Raw genomic sequence first — 22139 nt, forward strand, 5'->3', positions numbered from 1 at the left:
CAGTAAAGGATTGTAACACACTGAATAAAGGGAGGTGCTCTTCTCCATATAAAAATGTTGATCAATATTAGAATTATGAAATCACTATATTGCAATCCATGTAATATCTAAGGATCATCAAGGGATTTTAAAACCAGTAAGTGAATGGATCTTGATATGATCTCAAAGTATCACTCACAGATTACTTATTAATTATAAAGGGGAAAATGTTCCCTTACAATGAAGAGAGCTGGTGGTCATCTTTAACCAGGTGATCAAACATTATCACCAACAGGGGGTAACTTAATTATGCACCAATTTATATGATGTAATAAGAAATACCAACATTACCTATGCAGTATTTTTGCCAAATATGTTTACTCTAAATCAAAATTAGGAAATCATCAGATCAATTCAAACTGTGCAACATTCTGCAAGACAATATTACACTCTTAAAAATAAATGTTATGAAAGATGGAAAAAAAGGCAAGAGGACTTGTTCTCAACTAACGAGACCAAAGAGATAATCAAATGCAGCAAGTGTACCTAGAATGGGTCCTGGACTAGAAACAGAAAAAAAAGGATATAAGAAACACATTTGGGGACAACTAGGAACACTTTAAAGTGTATTTATATTAGATATTCTTAAAAGAGTGTTACTTTTCTTAGGTGTGAAAATGGAATTGTGGTTATGTATGAGAATGCCCTTATTCTTAGAAGATATATGCTGAGTTATTTTAGGGGTAAAGCGTCATGTTGTATATAGCCAACTTTCAAATGGTTCAGCAAAAACAAAACACACACACGGGTCTACTTAAAGACAAGTAAAACAAATGTAGCAAAACTGTTAATAATTAGTGATCTAGAAAAGGACCTACAGTTTTAACTGTACTGTTCCTTGAACTATTCTCTAGGTTTGAAAGTTTTCTAAGTAAAAAGCAGAAAAATGAAAGAACTTTCACTTCACACTCTGTATTCATATGTATTAGAAACTGGCAAAGGACCAGACAGTAGCCATTTTAGGCTTTGCTGGCCATATGATCTTTGTTGCCACTACTCAACTTTACTTTTGTAGTGCAAAGGCAGCCACTATAAGCAATACATAAACAAATAAGCATGGCTGTGTTCCAATAAAACTTTATTTACAAAAATAGGTAGTGGGCCAAATTTGGTTCATGGAACATTATTTTCCAACCCCTAATATACATTATAAAATTTTAAGAGAATGTGTGGAGACCTAATACTTTCTTTCTTCCCTTATTATAAGTTTATGGTTTTTTGAAAAATTCATATTCCCCAAGACCATGCTCTCTTCTTTAGCCTCTACACTTTCCCATTTGGTAATCTACTTCAAGTACTAATTTTAACAGAATGACTCCCACCTATAACACCTGCCTTGATTATCTCTTAGGCCAGAGTTCTGTATTTCCATTATATATTTCATAAACATTTCCACATGAATGGCACACCTGACGGTCAAATGCAATGTCAAAATAAAAATTAGTACCTTTTTTCCCACGCCAACATCTACTCCAATAATTCTACCAATAGTACTACCACCCACTTACCCATTTAGGCTCAAAAACTGGGAGACTGCCTGTGCAGAAAAGAGCTAACATAGCATGCCTGAGACTGCCTATCCTTAGAAAGGCCTGCTTGCAAAGTTGGCTCTTGGCTGGAACCTTGGAATTTACACTTCGGGAGGATTCTCACTCTTCCCAGAACCAATAAAAGTGGCTCACTGTGCCTCAATAGTTTGTACAAATAATGTGGTTTATGCTGGAACACCAGCTTTCCCTCTGGGAATCTGGAATTTTGGTATATGCAGATAGAGAGTGCCTATACTACAGGCTCCCCCCAAAAACTTGGGGCACTCAGTCTCTAAGGAGCTGCCCTGCTAGACAGCACTTCATAATTCAATGCTTGAGGAAATTAAGAGTTTCCCATGTAACTTCACTGGGAGAGGAATCCTGGAATTGTCCACCTGATTTCCTCCAGACTTTGCCCCATACGCCTTTTCCCTTTGATGATTTTGCCTTGTACCTTGACTCACCACATCACAGTGGTGAGTGTAACTATATGATGAGTCCTTCTAGTGAATCACCAAATCTTGAGGTAATCTTTGGGATTTTTGACACAGTTTTCATTCTCTCTTTCACCTAGATTTCAATCAGTTGCAAACTCTTCTTGATTCAACTTCCATTATCTCACTTCTCATTCACTTTTTCCTCTCTATTTCCACTGTTACTGTCCTATTTAGGTTTAGATTACTGCACTGGTCTTTCACTGGACTTCATATTTCCCTACTTAGCTTCTTAAAACATTATTCTGATTACTTCATTTCTTAGTTCTAAAATCTTCAATGGTAACTTATTCTCTCTTAGAACGAAGTTCAAAATCCTAAAGCTGGAATTTATAACCATCCATTGGTTGGCTCCAAACTACTTTTTCAAACTTATTTTCTACCATATGACACCACATACTCTACACTTCAGCTAAAGCACCACCTGCCAATTCCCAAATCATTCTCTCTAGAGTTTAGCTAACTGTTTCCCATACATCAAACACCACTCCCTATACCTGCGTGAATATCTATACAGTCTAAGTTCAAGTGTCACCTCCTACATGAAGCCCTCCTGGATAATTTTAGCTAGAAATACCCATTCTTTTTTTTGAATTTTAATAGGATTTTAGCTATTTCTTTCTAATGACACTTATCTTACATTCCTATACTCCAGAACCCCTTTCCTCCAGAGCATGGTCTATTTCAGATAAACGTTTGTGTCTCCTTACAGTGCCATACAATTGTATGTACTTCCTAAGTATTCGTTGAATGAAAAGATGAATGAAAAATTAAGAATGCAATCAGATGAATACTTGCTTCTAGTGTTGTACTAAAGAAGGAAATATATTCTTAGAAATGACATTATAAATGGAAATTAGGCATGGCTGAAATAGTACTATTCTCATTCAAGAGCCACACTGTACATTTAATCATATTTCTAAAAGTACATGTAGCAAGGTACTATGCTTAGTCCTGTGCAAGATACCATGAATTAAATAAGCTTCAGTGGATTGGTCTCAAATCTAATCCTATCTATAATAATACTGTTCACAAGAAGTGTGAATGAAACTCCTATCAAACTTTAAAAAATTTTTATAATACAATCCATATGATAGGATCTGCCCCTGTATCAGCTATGACTTGGGTCATGATAATAAAGGTATAAGAAATCACGATTTTTCCGAAGATACAAAATACTAAAAACCAAATCAATTTAAACATTTTCTAGTTTATAAAGTTTAACACATTTAGGAGGAAGGAAAATATACCCTTGCCCTTCTCCCAGCAAACATAAAAACAAAAAATGAAATGGTAATCAACCTTTTTTTTAATGGGGTGGGGAACAGTGGGTTTTTATAAACAGATTATAACTGAAACTGGAGAAAAAGGAAGTACTCATCTATAATCAAAGAGATTTAAATATTTTTCTACACACAATTTTTGCCTTTTCTGTTTTGCACATTATAAAATAGTCCCCACAGTCACATGAAATAACGTAAGACAGAATAAACTAATTTCAAGTCAAATATGCTACCTCCAACGATGACGTTCACCATTTCTTCTACAATGCTCTGCACAATGTCTCGTGGCTTTTCCTCACAGTCATGGTTTTCGCCATCGTATAATACATCATTTTTAGATAATGCTTTAAAAAAGAAAAATTCAAGAAAACAGTATTTTAGTTTTTTGGAAACTTTTACTAAACAGTTATAATGAAAAAAATCTAAGAAATTAAGAATAAAAGAAAAAAACAGATATATGAAACTAGAAGCAATTACATGTTAAATCTTCAAAACTTTTAACCAAACCATATTTTAAAATGTTTTATCATTAAGTCAATTTCAACAATGATTCGTTTGACAAGCTATTAAATGACTATTCAACTTAAATGAGTTTTCTAGATTATTCCTTTAAGAACCAAAACTTTTAAAAGTTCTGAATGAAACATTTCTAACATGTCCCACACTGATCAAATAATATTAAACGTAATTAAAGCTTGTTTTGATTAATTAGGCTCACCAGTAATAACAAGCTCATCATTGTGCTCTAATATAATGAGGTCCTTGAAGAACCAGAGACTGGGCTATCTGAGCTCTTCCTTACTATTTTTTCCCCAACATACTCCACATATCCAATGTAAAACTAAATTTAGTAAGTAAAAAAGAATTCATCTCCCAATTTAACATTAATCAAAAACAGACATAACTACCAATCAGAACTTCTGAACACACAAGAAACTAATAAAACTTGATATTCCCAGTCAGTTTGTAGTGACTTTTGCAGATAAAAATACAGTTTCCCCGGGATTTTCTGAAATGCTGAAAATATCTCAGGAAGGCTCAGTTGGCACTTTATGATGCTTTGAGATCTGGGTCCCTGTTCTGGGAGCCACTGCCCTACAGCAAATGGCCTCAGACTGCATGTGAGCTTATGGTGCTACTGTCTACACACACCCCGCAACTCACACCACTATGAAGGACCACTACGTAAAACTCTGACTTCCAGAAGTCTGTCCTCCCTGTTGTTCACTGCTCCTAATCTACTGTTCGCTGCATTCTACAAAATACTGAATGTCACAGGAGAAAGTTGATAAATAAGCATGCCAAATCAGTAACTTCATTTTATAAAAAATTCAAATACAACAGCATTTAGATTCTTCTGTGGAGTAAAAACATATAAATGTCTTGACATACAATCTTTCCATCTTTCTTAAATTTTGTATTCCTGCACTCCAATTGGCTAAAGTTACCAAGAGTCTAAAAATTAACAATTTCAACATAACTAAATATATATAGTCACTAAAATGTGCACAAAATGATTAGCAAATCGAGTCAATTCTCTTATAAATTATCTAACAGAATTAGAGTAACCGTGAATAATACTTATTACACATGGGAAATGATTATAGAAGTTAACTTTTATGTCCAAAGTCACACAGCCAGTAAGTGAGAGAGGTGTGATTCAAAGCAGATAATCTAATTCCAGACCACGCACTCTCACCCAACGGCTCAGAAGCAAAATTTTCATTTATATCAGCTGTCGAGAGAAAAACACCTTTAAAAATCACGACTATCCCACAGGAATTATGTCTTATTTATAGTGCTGTATCTTAAAAGGTACCTACAGTGGTACCTACTACACAGTAGATGCTTCCACCCCTTGGGTCTTGGTCTATGTTGTTTCTTCTGTTAGAAAACTCCCTAAATTTTCTGGCTAGGCAATTCCTTCCCTTATCCAAACAAGATTCAGCTAAAGCAACACTTTCTCTACAAAAGTACTTCCTAACTCTCCTCAGCAGAATTATCTTATGCATGCCACTTGCAGGATATTTATCACATTACACCTCATTTATACATGCCTGACCTTCCAGGCAGACCATGAGTACCCTAAGAGCAATGGCTACACCTTCATCAGCTTTTTTAACGCCAAGTCCTAGCACAGTGCCTGGGACACAGTATGCTAAATCAATATTTGCTGAATGCACGGATGAAGAAATGGAGGAATAAATAAAGTTCCAGCCTTATTATAGATTAGCTCTTTGAATAGCTCCTTTATAAGCTTACAGTTAAAGTAGGGGAAATTTCAGCAAGGGCAGGCTAGAAAAATGTAAATCATATAGGCAGTATGGATTCATTATTAGCTTGAGTACTAGAAATGCTTGGTTTATCAAAACTGTCCCCTTTAAAGTAAATGCTAAATAAAGTACTCTTAAAAAGAGTAAAAAGGCACCAATTCATGACACTGCTGATGCTCAAACCACTGTTATGTTATGGAAAAGATGTGGTTAAAGAAAAAAATCAAGAGCTGAAAATATACTATAGAAGTCTTTCCTCAAAGTAAAGTAAAAACACAGAATTCAGATGAATTGTAACTAAGCCCTAACCATCCTAGTTCTACAAAACCACACTAGAAAGGCAACAGAATTTCCATCATTTTTTTGACACCAAGCTAAGGAGGAATAAAGGGAAGAAACTCGTTTCCTGACAGTTTTATACAACAGCTAAAGCTGAGAATAACGTTTGGGGAAAAAATGACTGCACGTGATTATTTTTAGAGAAACACATTTGTAAAATAAATAAATGCAATTTAATTTTTGTAATCTTGTAACCTTTTTCTTATAAATTTACTTAGAAAAAAACACAGAGAATATCTAAATCTTATCGATTATTACACATCAGGCTATAAAAATAAATATTTTTGTATGCCAGGTGGTTATTCAAAAGATATCTTTTCATATTTAATTTCAGTCCTTTTTTTTGACAATAGTACCTTGTGATCTTATAATGATTTCCTAAAATTTTCAGTCACATTCCAGAAAACTTTACTAAATAAATAGGTCTCCTGTTTGCTATGAACTAATTTTAAGAAAACTTTATCACCTAGGATGGACAAAGTCCACAATTACCACACTGTGCCTGACACCCATTAAGTCATATCACCCTTTCCACGTTTCTTTACCAAAAATGCCCTCCTACATTCTTCCCCCAACACACACCTCCCAACCCCTGCAACCCCTTCTCAGAAAGATTACTTTCGGCTGCAGCTGCCTGATCAGCTTCAGTCTGTTCATTTTCTGCACTGGAAGTATCAGATCCATTTTCAGGTTCTGTATCATCCTGAAGGCTTTTATCCACATCATGTGAATGGGGATCAAGGTCCCCTTCATGTTCCTGGGACATATGATCAACAGTCTGAGGTGGCAAATATCTAAGTTGAGGTGATTCAGGCTCATGATGGCTTACTGGAGACTGCAACAGATGATGATGCTGTCGATGCCTTTCTTTTTCCATTTGTTTGGCTTCCTGCAACTGGAAAGAAAGAAAATAATTGCCAATATTAGCAAAATAAGTTGTTTAAAATTTGGAGGGGTAATGTTATACTCAACTATAAATCCTTCATAGGAGCTGCCACCTTGTCTCTAGGCTTAGAAATCGTGGTCCATCAGAAATAAAAAACTAAAACATACTGAAAACGAAGAACAACAGGAAACAGTGGTTACTTCTTAGGGGGATGGAATTTGGCAAACAAGAACAGAGATGGAAGTCTTTCACTATATCCTCTTGTCATTATTTTTGGTGTTTGAATGATGTAAATGTATTACTGAAACAAAACAAAATTAAAAACAAATTAATTTTTAATAACCTTAGAATGATAATTGGACTGTTGCCAATGTAACAGTAGATTTACCTAAAATCAAATAAAAGCTTCACTAAGGGAGGAAAAAAGTGGACAGGGAAATAAAATACACACACATTCATTTTTACTTATATATATAGAAACAAAGTCTAGACATTTACACAAGAAACTAGTAATAATGGTTACCTTTGGGGATAGAAGTTAGGAAATGACTGAACTGGAAACAAGAGTGGGAGGGAACCTTTCGGTGTGTACCTTTCTGTAGCATGTTCTCATGTCACCTTGCCAAATATCTTTTAATTAAAAAATAATAGTTACACTTAATAAATAAAATTACGAGTACTTAAATGCCTCTGCCCAATCAGTCATCTAATAAGAATGAAAAAACTATAAATGTTCCAGTTTTATTTTAGGAGACCTAAATTACTATGTACGTAATACTACGTGTAAAACTGGCTCACTTACAAGATGCTAAAAACAGTAACAATCAAGATCACAGGGTTTCATTTTTTGGCACTTTATTGCTTTTAGACACATCTCTTTTGATCCTCATGACCTAATAGGAATCATTCTCACAGAATTAATTTCCACAAAGATAGATATTTTACAGTGTCAAACATGAACATTTCATATTCCTAGTAATATTCTAGGTTATGCAGAAATATCAGAATTAATCATATGAATTTATAAAACAAATTTGAATTAAAAGATTTAAATGCCCAAAAGGTACGAAAAGACTTATAATCTGCAATGATCTAAGTCCCTTATTTTACAGATAAGGAAACTGATGGGCATGACTAGTTGCACACAGTTGGAATCAGAAGAAACTTCTCAGACTTCTCAAAGCTTTAGGCCATTAATGAGAAAGTCCATTTCCAAATTAACAGTGAGGAACCTTTGACTTGCAATCCAATCTCGCCCTCAGCCTAACTTCAGCTAATCCGTACCATGGTTTAGTAGGGCAAGCACATGCTTAGGAATTACAGACAAGCATAATGTTGAATTCTAGTTTTTTCTACTTATTCCAGAGTTGTATAAACTCTAGAAAGATCCTTGGGAAAAAAGAGGAACTTAACTTTAAACATTTTCTATACACTTTCAACTTTGTAGTAGGGTTTCTCAACATCAGAACCATTGACCTTTGGAACAGATAATCCTTTGTGTTTTTTTTGTTTTTTTTTTTTGTTTTTGTGCGCGCGCGGCGTGCGCTGGGGGAGGTGGAGGTTGTCCAGGGTACTGCAGGGAGTTTAGCAACATCCCAATCCCTATCTCTAATGGGTAGAAACCCATTACAGGTTATGACTCACCCCAGTCATGACAATCAAAAGTGTCTCAAATATGGCTTGGGGGGCAAAACCACCTCCAGTTGAAAACCACTGTTACAGAGAAAGAAATTAGCATCTTCTCTTGAAATAATTTTAGAACTGAACACTTTATAGTGAATTTTATTTGGGAAGGAGAGGAAGATTTATCAGCTGTATATACGAATGAATTAGACTTCTAGCTTAGAATATTTTAGCAAATGTGGAAAATTATTCTGCCTTGCCTTTTTAATTTTCTCTCTTCCCTTTCTGACTTTTCTAATTATCCATAGCACAGAACTAATATGCCTCATAACATGAAACATGTTCATAGCCTTTATCATAACTCATTTGTTATATATTTATTTGTGTGATTATTTAAGATTCATCTTTCCCCTCTATGTCTGTAAGAATTCTGAAAGTAGTGGTGATACAGTGCTGGTATTTTGCCCAGCACTGTACAATTGAGAACTAGAACAGTGCCAAGAATGTACAGGGAATGTAGTAAAATTTGCTGAACAAGTCAAACCGATAAAACTTATACTTCTATTAAAAAGTGATAAAATTTCATTCACTTCTTCGAAAAAAAGCAGCAAAACTATTATATGTGGTTACAAAATATTAGCAATAATCCAATGTCAATACATAGGAGAGTGACTGAATAGACTATAGTACATGCTCGAGTACTCTGCATCTATAAAGAAGAATGAGGAAGATCTAAGGGCTGATATGGAATGCTTTCCAGGACATACTGTTAAGTGAAAAGAGTATGAAAGAGTATCCAGAGTACGTGTGGTAGCCAGCCTTTTTAAGATGGCCACCAATGATCTCTACCTCTTGATTTTCACTTCTTTGTAGAGTCCCCTCCCACACTGTGCCAGGGATGGTCTGGGTGATCTTTTTTTTTTGAACATCTTTACTGGAGTATAATTGCTTTACAATGGTGTGTTAGTTTCTGCTGTATAACAAAGTAAATCAACTATACATATACATATGTCCCCATATCCCCTCCCTCTTGCCTCCCTCCCACCCTCACTATCCCACCCCTCTAGGTGGTCACAAAGCACTGAGCTGATCTCCCTGTGCTATGTGGCTGCTTCCCACTAGCTATCTACCTTACATTTGGTAGTGTATATGTGTCCATGCCACTCTTTCACTTCGTCCCAGCTTACCCTTCCCCCTCCCCGTGTCCTCAAGTCCATTCTCTACGTGTGCGTCTTTATTCCTGTCCTGCCCCTAGGTTCTTCAGAACTCTTTTTTTTTTTAGATTCCATATATATGTGTTAGCATATGGTATTTGTTTTTCTCTTTCTGATCTACTTCACTCTGTATGACAGACTCTAGGTCCACCGACCTCACTACAAATAGCTCAATTTCGTTTCTTTTTATGGCTGAGTAATATTCCATTGTATATATGTGCCACATCTTCTTTATCCATTCATCTGTCGATGGACACTTAGGTAGCTTCCATGTCCTGGCTATTGTAAACAGTGCTGCAATGAAGACTGTGGTACACGACTCTTTGGGTGACCACTTCTGATCATAAGGTAGACAATGTAGCTTCTGCCTTGTTCCTCTCTCTCTCTCTCTCTCTCTCATTCTCCGCCCAATGAAGGCTTTAAATGACTTCAGCCCCAGCTGATACTGTGATCCATGCAGCCAACTGCAACTTCATGTGAAATCCAAGCTACAACCACCAGCTAAGCCACTCTTGGATTCTGGACCCTCAGAAACTGTGAGAGATAAGCAGCTAAGCTGTGAGTTTTAAGCAGCTGAAGTTTGGGGTAATTTGTTATGCAGTGACAGATGACTAATACAGTATACTACCTTTCATATAAGAAAGGTGATACATGAAACCATACATGTATCTGCTCATTTGTGCTAAAGAAATGTAGAAGGATAAACCATAAACAATAGAGATTAGCTACATCCAAGGAGTACAAAGAAGGGAGGAAGAGGACTGGAGTGATAAGAATGAGGAGTATTTCTGTAGAGCTCTAACTCTTTTCTTTTTTTTTTTAACATTTTTACTGGAGTATAATTGCTTTACAATGGTGTGTTAGTTTCTGCTTTATAACAAAGTGAATCAGTTATACATATATATATATCCCCATACCTCTTCCCTCTTGCATCTCCCTCCCTCCCACCCTCCCTATCCCACCCTTCTAGCTGGACACAAAGCACTGAGCTGATCTCCCTGTGCTATGAGACTGCTTCCCACTAGCTATCTATTTTACATTTGGTAGTGTATATATGTCCATATATACACTACCACTAACTCTTAATTCATAGTAGTGTTTAACAGACTCAAAAAATAAGCAAGCAATTAAACCAGAACGTGAGGAGTACTGAAACGGAAAACAGGCAGTAACAAACGAACTTAACTGCATTATAAAGTAATAAAATTATCCTGCTGAAGTGTATGGAGAAGAACAGAACTAACCTAAGTAACTTTGGAAAATAATATTTTGAATGGATACTATAAGGCTAAAGACAAAGAAAAAAACAAAACCCAATAAATATAAATGCTATAATGTACCTAGTAACTTTGCTTCTCACAGTGTTATAAGTAAGCAATTCTAGGCTTCCCTGGTGGCCCAATGGTTGAGAGTCCGCCTGCCGATGCAGGGGACACGGGTTTGTGCCCCGGTCCGGGAGGATCCCACATGCCGCAGAGCAGATGGGCCCGTAAGCCATGACCGCTGAGCCTGCGCGTCCGGAGCCTGTGCTCCGCAACGGGAGAGGCCACGACAGTGAGAGGCCCGCGTACCGCAAAAAAAAAAAAAAAAAAAAGTAAGCAATTCTAAAACTACTATATGTGTGTAATAGGCCTGAACAAATAATGTATCATAAAAAATGAAAGCCTTATTTCTCACTGTTTAGAGAAAGTTACAAATAAGTAAAGGGAGAAGGCTGAAATGAACCCTGTGGTACTGGCCTGGAATCAGAAGCATCAGTATGAACACAGCTTTTAAGACATACGGATGGGTAGTCACACACGGGGTGGGGGAGGTGGGGTGACTGTACACGTATGTATTTCCTAGTTCAGTCTGCTGGGAGGGCCTAGAAGTAGTAACATCTCAGCTGCAGTGAACACACCTGGCACTCAGATCTTGGTATCCAATTACCATTCTCCAACTGAAGGAGCCAGGGCTCCCTGTTTATGTGTCTACTACTCCAGCGGGGAAGCAGAGAAAATTCAAAATGAGCAGGGAACATCTTGAGATTCCAGAAAGTGAAGAGGTACTAAAAAAAGGTTGGGGGCTATTGTCAAAAGGACAGAAGGCCAAAGCTGGAATAACTGGGGCAACAGAATAAATAATGATAGAACTGGATTATAAAACATAGAATAAAATAAACATCCATTAATACAGATTGATATAAATAAAAAACTGAATAAATAAATAGGAAAGGAGAATAATTCTGGTTAATAAATATAGAAAGAGAGAGAAACAGAAAATCACCACCAGGGAAACACAGCGGTAATAACTGTTGCCAGTCAGATCCACCAATGGATACTCAAATTGGGTGTGGGGGAATATGAGGAAAAAAACAGGATATTTGCATAGTCTGAAAGTATCTCTCCTGAGATATTTATTAAATGTAAAAGAGTAACTTTCCAGTGGAGGAACCTGGAAGATACCACCTTAACTAAGTAATCAGGGTTTCTTTACTTAATAGTACTATACCAGTGTTAATTTCTGCTTCTGAACATTGTAATATGGTTATGTAAGATGTTGCATTAGGAAAGCAGAGTAAAGAGGATCTCTCTGTAAGTATTTTTGCAACTTTTCTCTAAGTTTAAAATCAGTTCCAGATAAAAAGTTAGAAGTTGGTTTTTAATTATGAAGACCTAGATAATTTTTTAAAAAATGATTCTCTAGCTGCTGATCTCTTACCCTCCTCCCCAAATATATTTCATCACTATAGAAATTTATTTTTTAAAGGCTCAATGAATAAATAATTTTATACCAGAATAGATCAAATTAGGTAACTTGGGGCTTCCCTGGTGGCGCAGTGGTTGAGAGTCTGCCTGCTGATGCAGGGGACACGGGTTCGTGACCCGGTCCGGGAAGATCCCACATGCCGCGGAGCGGCTGGGCCTGTGAGCCATGGCTGCTGGGCCTGCGCGTCCGGAGCCTGTGCTCCGCAACGGTAGAGGCCACAGCAGTGAGAGGCCCGCGTACGGAAAAAAAAAAAAAAAAATTAGGTAACTTGATATCTATATTATACTCATCTACTAAGCTTGAGAGCAATAAAAATATCAATTCATAAACACTTCAATGAGGATGATGGCAATCGACATCTTTCAAATTCTATTTCTGAACAATTCAAAATGTATTTTATCCAACGTCAAGCAACTCAGTAAGCCTCAAACAAAAACAATACCACAAATCTCCAGTAGGTAAAACTGTAAATGAAAGACATTTTCTTCACAGACACAAAAGATTTCACTATATTTTCATTAAAATCTTTTCTATAGTTGATGCCTGTGGTGTTCTATACAATCTCTCTCATTTTTTAATACTTACTGCTTGGTTTTCCATGCGTGCAAAGATAACATTTAGCATCTGAGTAAGAGTAGCTTTGGCTGTTGTCTGATTGATGAGATTTTTGCTTGCTAGATAGATATTGTAACATGTTCTCACAGCTTGCAGTACAGTTCCTTCGTGAATTTCTATGTGTTGAGATGTTACTGCAGTAAGTAAAGCCTTTAAAAAAAAATAGTTAAAGCGATTTTTTTTTGCATCCAGAGTTTCAGCACAGAAATACATTGGTATTTTTGTATTAGAATTAAAAATTGCAGACACCATTACCACTTTAAGGTAATGTATACAGATTTTCTACCTGCCTTAAATATATCATCAATTGTTAAAATATTTTATGTTTTCCCCATCCTGGTTGTAGTTTCCATATAATCCTCGCAAACCCAAAACGCTAAAAAACCATTCAACTGATTTATTTCAATCCGAGTTTCATTTTAATAGATTATTATTTTGGTCTACTAAACTGCACAGCATTAATACTCTGTCATAGTGTAGCACAGATACGCTTCATATGATATATCTGTTGAACTAGATGTCAACTTGGAGAGGATACGTATTGTGCCCTATTCACTTTCAAATTTTTCTGAGATCTAACTTACAGACTGAACTCAATGTGCTGTTGTTATTACTGTTGAAGATGCTTACAAATGTTTTAAAATAAAGCATTTAAAATAATCCTAAGGTGAATCCTCCAATAAAGTGAACAGCTATAATTTCTGTGAACTGTCACACATTAGGTTACTCAATTTCTCAAAAGCAAGGACTTGTATCTTCTGTCTTTCTATGTTGCACAGTGCTATGCAGGGTCAGCATTAAGCACATACTAAACAAACCACAACTGACATGAAACTGCAAACAACAGGCCAAACTGAATAGCTTTATTATAATTATGACATTTTATAACTTATGAAGTAAATGCAGCTATGAGACTGAAAGGCTCAGAAGGGGTGATAGACACACATAAAGGACACTTCATACATGTAAACAATTTCAAAAGTACTAATAGTACAAGAAAATTTTTACTAACAAATAAACATACCACCACTACTATTAGCAGTAACATTAAAAATTCAATATGTATAGTAGACTGAAAACATAAATGAGTCATTTTTCTTTAAAGGAATTTAATGATCCAGGTGTATCATAGCACAAACCCAGGACAGGATTTAGCTGAGCAGGTTCAGCAGATTGACAGGTGCAAGGGAAGCAGGAAAGCTGGTGCTCAAGCAGAAAGGCTGGTGCAGGTGGGACTAGACTACAAGTGGTCTGACAGTAGTAGAAGAAACTAGAAGGGTCACAGGACCTTGACATGGGACCCTAAAGCTCAAAAGATAGAACCACGTTAGAAACTGGAAAGCTCTGGAAGACTCTGGGGGCCTAAACTGGGGCCTTCAAAGTAAGAGATTTGGTAATGAATCTTCTCCTAGTGAATTCCTGGCATTCAACAATAAAATCCCCTGATATGGAGTCTAAAAAGCACCCAAATGACCTCTATTATAGCTGGAAAGCATATAAAATGACTTTTCCAAATATTTTCAAGGTAAAAGGCTTCTGATTTTAAAAAAAGTAGATTATGAATAACAAGTTCATTTTTATAATTAATTACCTTTATTATTTGTAACTGAACTCCTTCATCTGTTTGAGGACCTTGGAAACAGCCACAAATTGTTTCAATGATTCTATCAATTAATTTTTTGCCTGGTGTTGTACTATCTGGAGCATTGCCAGTCAAGTGCCCATAAGCAATAAGTTTCTGAAACAGAGAAAGAAAATAAAGATCCTAATTAAGCTAATATATATATATATATATACTAATTAAATATACTTTCAAATTATGATATACAATTGAACATATGTTAAACTTTTTACACAAAAATATTAAGGTATAATCAAAGCCAAGGCTATACCAACTTTTCCTAAAGAAAGCTTTATTAGCTATAAACGTGAAATTATTTACACTTGTAATAATCACAAAAACAGAAAAATAACCATAGCAAAACCATCAGGCAATACTTTGAGAAAGGCAGGCCTTAGAACTTGTCTCTGGTGAGTTCTAACAGCTTACGGCTTTCTATCCAAACATTACTGATACTGCTTTTGTGAAAGCTATCTTAACACGTTCAAATGACCCAAAATCTTTTTCCAAATTAGGTCTGTGAATATACAGAAAACCATTTCCAGACACTGGCTGCAATAAATCACAGATTTGTTCATTCATCATTACCATTATAACCCTGGAAGGAAGACCTTAGATATTAATTTTTCAGAGAAAACAAGGTCACAAATCAAATGAACTTATCCTTATGTGTGTGTCTCTGTGTGTAAGTAAAACAGGAAGACAGAAAGGAATTTTTCTGACATAAATGAAGGTCAGAGCTAAAGTTTCACAGTAAATATAAATACTAAACTGTTAATATTAACCCACTGCTTCACACAAAACAGCAAGCATCCAGTAAAATCAGGGCAAATAATGAAGTATGTAAAATCAGCAGCAGGTTACGACACTTCCATTATTGATAACCTTAGTAAAGATTTTGTGTCTCACTAAGCTATCTAATGATTTCTGCTATCCTTAAACTGGAAACATCTTTTTGCAACTATTGTTTCTCTTGAATATAAGCAAACATTTGGTTTCTTACCACAAAAAGAATAATCAAGGCTTTCATGGAAAATGTCTGAATCATCAATTGTGAGTACTACTTAGAAACACATTCAAATTAGACGGTTTTTGGATAGTGCCATTTCATACATACCTGTAAACAATCTAGAGATGTACTAACTATGCGGGGACACTTGGACTGGCATGCCAATTCAAAGGGCAGGAAGTACTTGTCTGCTTCGATAAAATTTGTCTTTGATTTCACTGGTGGAAGGGTGCTTGATCCAGCTTTTGCTTCTCCATGAGGAGGACTAAATGAAAAAAGAAGAGTCTGATTATAATATCACATTCATCATATTGATGATATACTCACTTTAATTTCAGTTCTAAAAAGCAAACCAATTTTCATTTTCCCATATTTCATGAGGAAACCAAAGCCCAAAGAAGTTAAGTGATTTGCTATAGGTCATAAGCTAGTGGCCAGAGACATAATTAAATGCAAGAAAAAAATTTTAAATTAATTAATTTAAATAAAGTAATTATTTAGGTTATTAAATTTTTAGTCATCTTTCTAAATATGAATCAAAGTCTTTAAGCAAAGACTTTAAAAGCATATCTTACGGTATTTCAGAAATACTCTTACTTGCTTATTTATGAGACCTTTTTATAAGTATGCTTACCATCATATTCAATATTTCTCAAAAATCATTTTTTAAAAAATTGATTTTATGAAGACCACATGCAGAAAATCTGCCACACTAAAATACACACGGTTGTATTATTATTTTGGCCAAGACTGACAAGTTTGCAAATTAAGGAAAAAAACCCCACAAACCTCTGCTTTTCAGTTTCCGCTTTTATTTCCTCTGGGGAGGGAAAAAAGAAGCATACATTAGAAAACTTGACAAGGGAAAGATCATTAACTAATTCGATTTGATTACAGGTTTTATAAGTTATTTTATAAATTCTATAAGAAGTTGGGAAGAATGCACTTTCAAAAGAAAATTAGGTACTAGAATTCTGTTGCACCCAAATGTATTAATTTACACAAATAATTCTATAAAAGTATATGAAGAATATACATTAACAACCACAAGGATACGGTAGAATTACAGATGACTAATTCCCAAAGCATTTCCTTTTCTCCAAGTAGCTTTTTGCGGGGTGGGGGGTCAAGTAACTCCTTACATTATCCACAAGTACTAGGATTAAGAAAAGAATAATACGTATGCTGTATTCAAGTGACAACACAGAAGGCACATGTTGGGTTAGGAAAAAAACTCAATATACCCCCTTTGGGATTATCTCAAGGAGATTATCAGGCCAGGACTATAATTTCCTGATCATGTATATATGTGTTGATATTTAACCAATTTTTCTACTTAGGATTATACAAGGCGCTGCAAATACACACGCTCAATTTAATAGGAAATTTTCCCTTCTGCTGTTTATATCCGTAAGAGATGAGGTAAATTAGATAAATTCTACCTGTAATAGAAGAACCTTAAATTTAATGATAAACTGGGGAATCTGGTTAATTGATTAAAACTGTTTGAAATTTGTAAGAAAAGCATTCACATATAACATTAATAATTACTACCACTGCAGACAACAGTTGCTGGGAACTTACTATGTGCCAAGCACTATTACATTTTACATGTAGTAACATGTTTAAACCTTATAACAACCCTATGAGGTTTGTACTATCATATTTCCATTTTAAAGATTAGGAAATTGAGGCACAAACTTGCTCAAGGGCTGCATGGCTTGGGTGTGTGACTAATCTGGTTTCACCAGGTGTCAAAACTAGGTAATCTAACTCCCAGATCCCGGTTTTTTAAACAACTCTATTACATAGGTGTATCTATGAATATTGAGCAAAATGAGTTAAATTTGGTATTATAAGCAACTTCTACCCATAAATTAATAATTACTGAAAGCTATCTTGGGGGTTCCCTGGTGGCGCAGTGGTTAAGAATCTGCCTGCCAAGGCAGGGGACATGGATTTGAGCCCTGGTCCAGGAAGATCCCTCATTCCGCTCGCCTGTGTGCCACAACTACTGAGCCTGCACTCTAGAGACCGCGAGCCACAACTACTAAGCCCACGCGCCACAACTACTGAAGCCCATGCTCTTAGAGCCCATGCTCCGCAACAGGGGAAGCCACCGCAATGAGAAGCCCACATACCGCAACAAAGAGTAGCCCCTGCTCGCTGCAACTAGAGAAAGCCCGCGCGCAGCAACGAAGACCCAATGCAGCCAAAAATAAATAAATAAAATAAATTTATTAAAAAAAGAAAAAACTATCTTGTATGAAGCACCTCCCACGTACCAGGAATTATAGTAAGCCCTTTATAAAGTGACCCTGCCAAATTGTCATTGTGCAATTTATTCATTACCTACTCTGTGCTAAGCACTGATGTTCGGTATTTCAGTCTAGTACTCTGTGGAACAACGCTCCTTCCATTTTACCAGTGGTAGGAGTAGAAGGGAGACAATGTGAAAATATTATCTGGGGATATTTAAAATACTACTAAATAAAAGTTCATAATGTCTGATATTTAAGATCTGCTTATGGCTACTAAAATTGTACAGTTCACCAAAAAATGTAATAAAAATAATTTAAATCACTTTTAAAAATATAGTACAGATGAGGGGGAAATGATATATTAACTGCCCCAAATCTTCATAAAATTTTTTAATTTAAAAACATTATTATTATTATTTAAGAAGCTGAGGTATTGCTAAAAACCAGGTAAGGCAGAAAAAAGATGTGATGTAGGAGAAGCAGGGAGATGAGTGACAGTTTTTGCATAAAGTGAATTTCCATTTATACAATAGTTAGTAAACAGAGTATTCTGGTTAAGTAAATAATACATTAGTTAAGAATATCAGAGGTAGTATAACATTTTAAAGAGCATTGTGTTTTGATAACACCTGTCAATAAGATAACCTGTCACTAAATAACCGTGTGACCTTAGGAAACAACCCTCACTTCACTACTTAGAATATATTGTAAGTACCTTTGCAATCACCTAAGACATGGATCAACAAGTATGTCTCACATGCCAATGCCAGCCCATCACTTCTTTTCATACAGCACATGAGTTTAAGAATAGTTTTTATAGCTGAATATTTGTGATCAATTTGATGATAGGGAACACTAACTCTGAAGCCCAATGAAGAATAATGTTACCCCCCTAAAAGAATTCTAGTCTTCTCATTAGTAGACCAGGGTTACAAAATTTATACTCAATTGCTATTATTTTGAATTTCATAAGAAAAAATGTGTGTAAATCTGTTTTCTCTTGTTATGTTAAGTGCTACAATATCCTTGACTTTTCCTCTCGGCCCACAAAGCTCTTTACATAAAAAGTCTGACCTTTGCTCTAAAACACTATGGTTCAAAGGATCCTATAGATTCTATGAACTATTTCATTCTATGATTCCATTATATTTTAAATGTCCACATTTAAATAATCTAATAAAACATACCTAACACAAGCTGAATGTAATTTTTCTCCAGTAATTCACATCATACTATAACATTTATTTATATCTATTTATCTACCTATCTCCTTATTGTAAATTATACAAGGCAAGAACTGTTCAAACTAATCTCGTTTTTTTTTTTACAAAGAAACAAAAAACACTTTAATTCTCAATGTTTCTAATGTTTTAAATTACTTTGCACTAAACATGAGTTTTCCTACTTTTTTTCATTTTCCTATAACATTTTTAACCCAGACTCAAAGAGTTTTTAATGTTTTGACAAAATCTTTAAAGGTCACAGAACTACGACAATTTTTCCCACTGATTATTAACATAGCTTGCATGTCTTCAGCATGCAGGGTTATCTTCATGGTCCTGCAAAATGCTTATATTTTTACAGTCTTCTGAAGACTTGTATTCATCTTAATATACTTCCTTTCAAAGCCATTAAAGGCCACTTAAACTGAAAAAACTGAAAGACACTATCACTAAAAAGATTAAAGAACAAGTGGCAATAGAGGAGCGGTAGAGTAAGTATTTATCAAAATACTGAAAGTAACAATATTACAAACCATGGTATTTTAAAACAAACTGAAAAAAATTTTAAGTATGTAATACTACTTTATATTTGTGCAGCAATAGAGTTTAAAACACTGTTCTATACATTACCTAATTTTATCCTCAATTCCTCACTTTATGGATAAGGAAACCATAGATCAGATTAGTTTAATAATGGCTTCAAAGTCAGCCAGCTGGTAAGTAGTGATCCAGAAACTAGTTTCTCTAGTCTTAAAGTAGTGTATTACACACTACACAGTGTGCTATATTTAAGCAGCCTTTTATTAGCTGATGCAGGTGAACTGAAAAATTCAGGGTAAACATATTGTAGAGCAGTGAGTGGCTCTCAAAGTGTGGCCCCAGGACCAGCGGCATCAGCATCACCAGACAGTACACCAAACGTACTGGCTCAGAAACTACGAGTGTAGAGCCCTACAGTCTGCTTTAACAAGGCTTCAAGGCGATTCTAACAGACAAACAAGTTTAAGATCCATTGCTAGAAGATGGTTAAAAGAAATGAGTGCAAGACAGTTGTGTTTCATCCACTATGTCCACATCCATTTATTGTACCTTTAAGACTTCTTGGACTAGTGTTTGAGCCTATGCTAAAAAGGAATTTCTTTTCAGTTTTCTTAACTTATAATAAATGCCCAGTAACACAGCCTTTGAGGAAACTGCCTCTCTAGTTTAATGAATTAAGGGCTTGAAAACAGTTTGCTTCAGGTTGGCCTTCAACAGTAGAATCAAGAAGTACAGTTGACCTTTGAACAAGGTGAGGGTTAAATTATAATCAGCCCTCCATTTCTGCTGTTCCTCTGCATCCATAATTCAACCAACCACAGACTGTGTAGTACTGTAGTACTTACTACTGAAAAACATCCACGTATATGTGGACCCACGCAGTTCAAACCTGCTTTGTTCAAGGGTCAACTGTAAACTAATTAATTCTCAATTATTAAAGAAAAAACACCCAGAAGAAAAAAAATATTGAAGTATCAAATTAAGAAGTAGCATACTCAAACTAAAAACCACTTGGTGCTTAATTGTGAAATATTTTCCTATTAAAGTCAGAATCATGACAAGGATGACCACAAACAGCAAAAGTTTTGACACTGCTCTGGGAACACTGGATGATACAAACAGGCAATACTGGATGTGATACGGAAAGTCATCACTCTTGAGCTGATATAAGATAAAAACCAGACACTGGGTTTGTTTGTTTAGTGATACTTAGGTTTTTAAACTATGTAGTCATAACACTTAAAACAAACTATTATTGAAATTCTTTCAGGAATTCTTTTCTCTCTAGCCACTAACTCCCCCTATCCCTTCAGAACTATTTTTATACAATCTTTTTAAAACCTTATAAACACAACCACTGTATTATATATAGAAGGAAAGATTAAAATTAGAGGAAATGGGTCATTGTAAATTAGCATAAAAGTATAGATTTTCAAGTATTTTGAAAGAAACACAAATTTCATTCCTTTCAGGTACATTAAATTACTGAAACCAAGTACATTAAATTACTGGAACAGCTGATAAGGCACAGGACTTAAGGAACAGGAAAGAATGATTTATTTAAAAAAATAACTGATCATATGCAAGTTATGTACATGACTTACTAAGTATATTAAATATTTTCTCTCATAATATTTTTACTATCAACTTGCTTAGCAGCTTTCTTTCCTGCACTGACAGTACAAACATACACCTCAAAACGATATTTATACAGAGTCAACAGATTCTATCGTCTCTATACCATGCATGATTGATATTACCTCTCACGACACCTTTGGTCTTACAGCATAGCTTGCAGAGCAACAGCACATACTCAACGCAAACTAAACTGGTAATCTAAGGAAACACAAGGTCAAATGAAGAGTTTTTTTTTTGTTGTTAATCAGTTTTTGCTTTTTAATTAATTTATTTTTGGCTGAGTTGGGACTTCGTTGCTGCACACAGGCTTTCTCTAGTTGCGGCGAGTGGGCGCTACTCTTTGTTGCAGCGCACGGGCTTCTCATTGCGGTGGCTTCTCTTAGTGCGGAGCACAGGCTCTAGGCGCATGGGCTTCAGTAGTTCTGGCGCGCAGGCTTTCAGTAGTTGTGGCTCGCGGGCTCTAGAGCGCTGGCTCAGTAGTTGTGGCGCACGGGCTTAGTTGTCCCGCGGCATGTGGGATCTTCCCGGACCAGGGTTCGAACCCGTGTCCCCTGCATTGGCAGGCGGATTCTTAACCACTGTGCCACCAGGGAAGCCTTCAAATGAACAGTTTTTAATAAATACATTAGAACTTACACATCCAATGTGTTGTCTCCTTCAAAGCCGTAACGGTGGGAGTGTATGCATCAATTACCATAATACTGCCAGTATTCAAAAATATATGTGGAATTCATTGTTTGCAGTTCTCTCCTGCCTGCTTCCTTCTTTTAAATGAATAACCTCACAGAAGGAAAAATTTCTAGA

The 22139-nt window shown here is 35.7% G+C and overlaps 1 protein-coding gene across 2 annotated transcripts in view; it reads right to left on the minus strand.

Moving 5' to 3' along the window:
• ARFGEF1 (ARF guanine nucleotide exchange factor 1) overlaps positions 1 to 22139 on the minus strand; it is a 134324-nt gene that overhangs the window by 69543 nt on the left and 42642 nt on the right. For both annotated transcript variants that reach the window (XM_030859606.2, XM_030859610.2), the window contains exons 2-7: positions 16463 to 16493; positions 15782 to 15938; positions 14635 to 14781; positions 13014 to 13193; positions 6576 to 6852; positions 3579 to 3689 (exon numbers count right to left, since the gene is read on the minus strand). In XM_030859606.2, coding sequence (XP_030715466.2) covers positions 3579 to 3689; positions 6576 to 6852; positions 13014 to 13193; positions 14635 to 14781; positions 15782 to 15938; positions 16463 to 16493 — 903 coding nt within the window. The remainder of the gene's footprint in view (positions 1 to 3578; positions 3690 to 6575; positions 6853 to 13013; positions 13194 to 14634; positions 14782 to 15781; positions 15939 to 16462; positions 16494 to 22139) is intronic.

This window comes from Globicephala melas, chromosome 17, assembly GCF_963455315.2.
Source record: "Globicephala melas chromosome 17, mGloMel1.2, whole genome shotgun sequence".
Lineage (NCBI taxonomy): Eukaryota > Metazoa > Chordata > Mammalia > Artiodactyla > Delphinidae > Globicephala > Globicephala melas.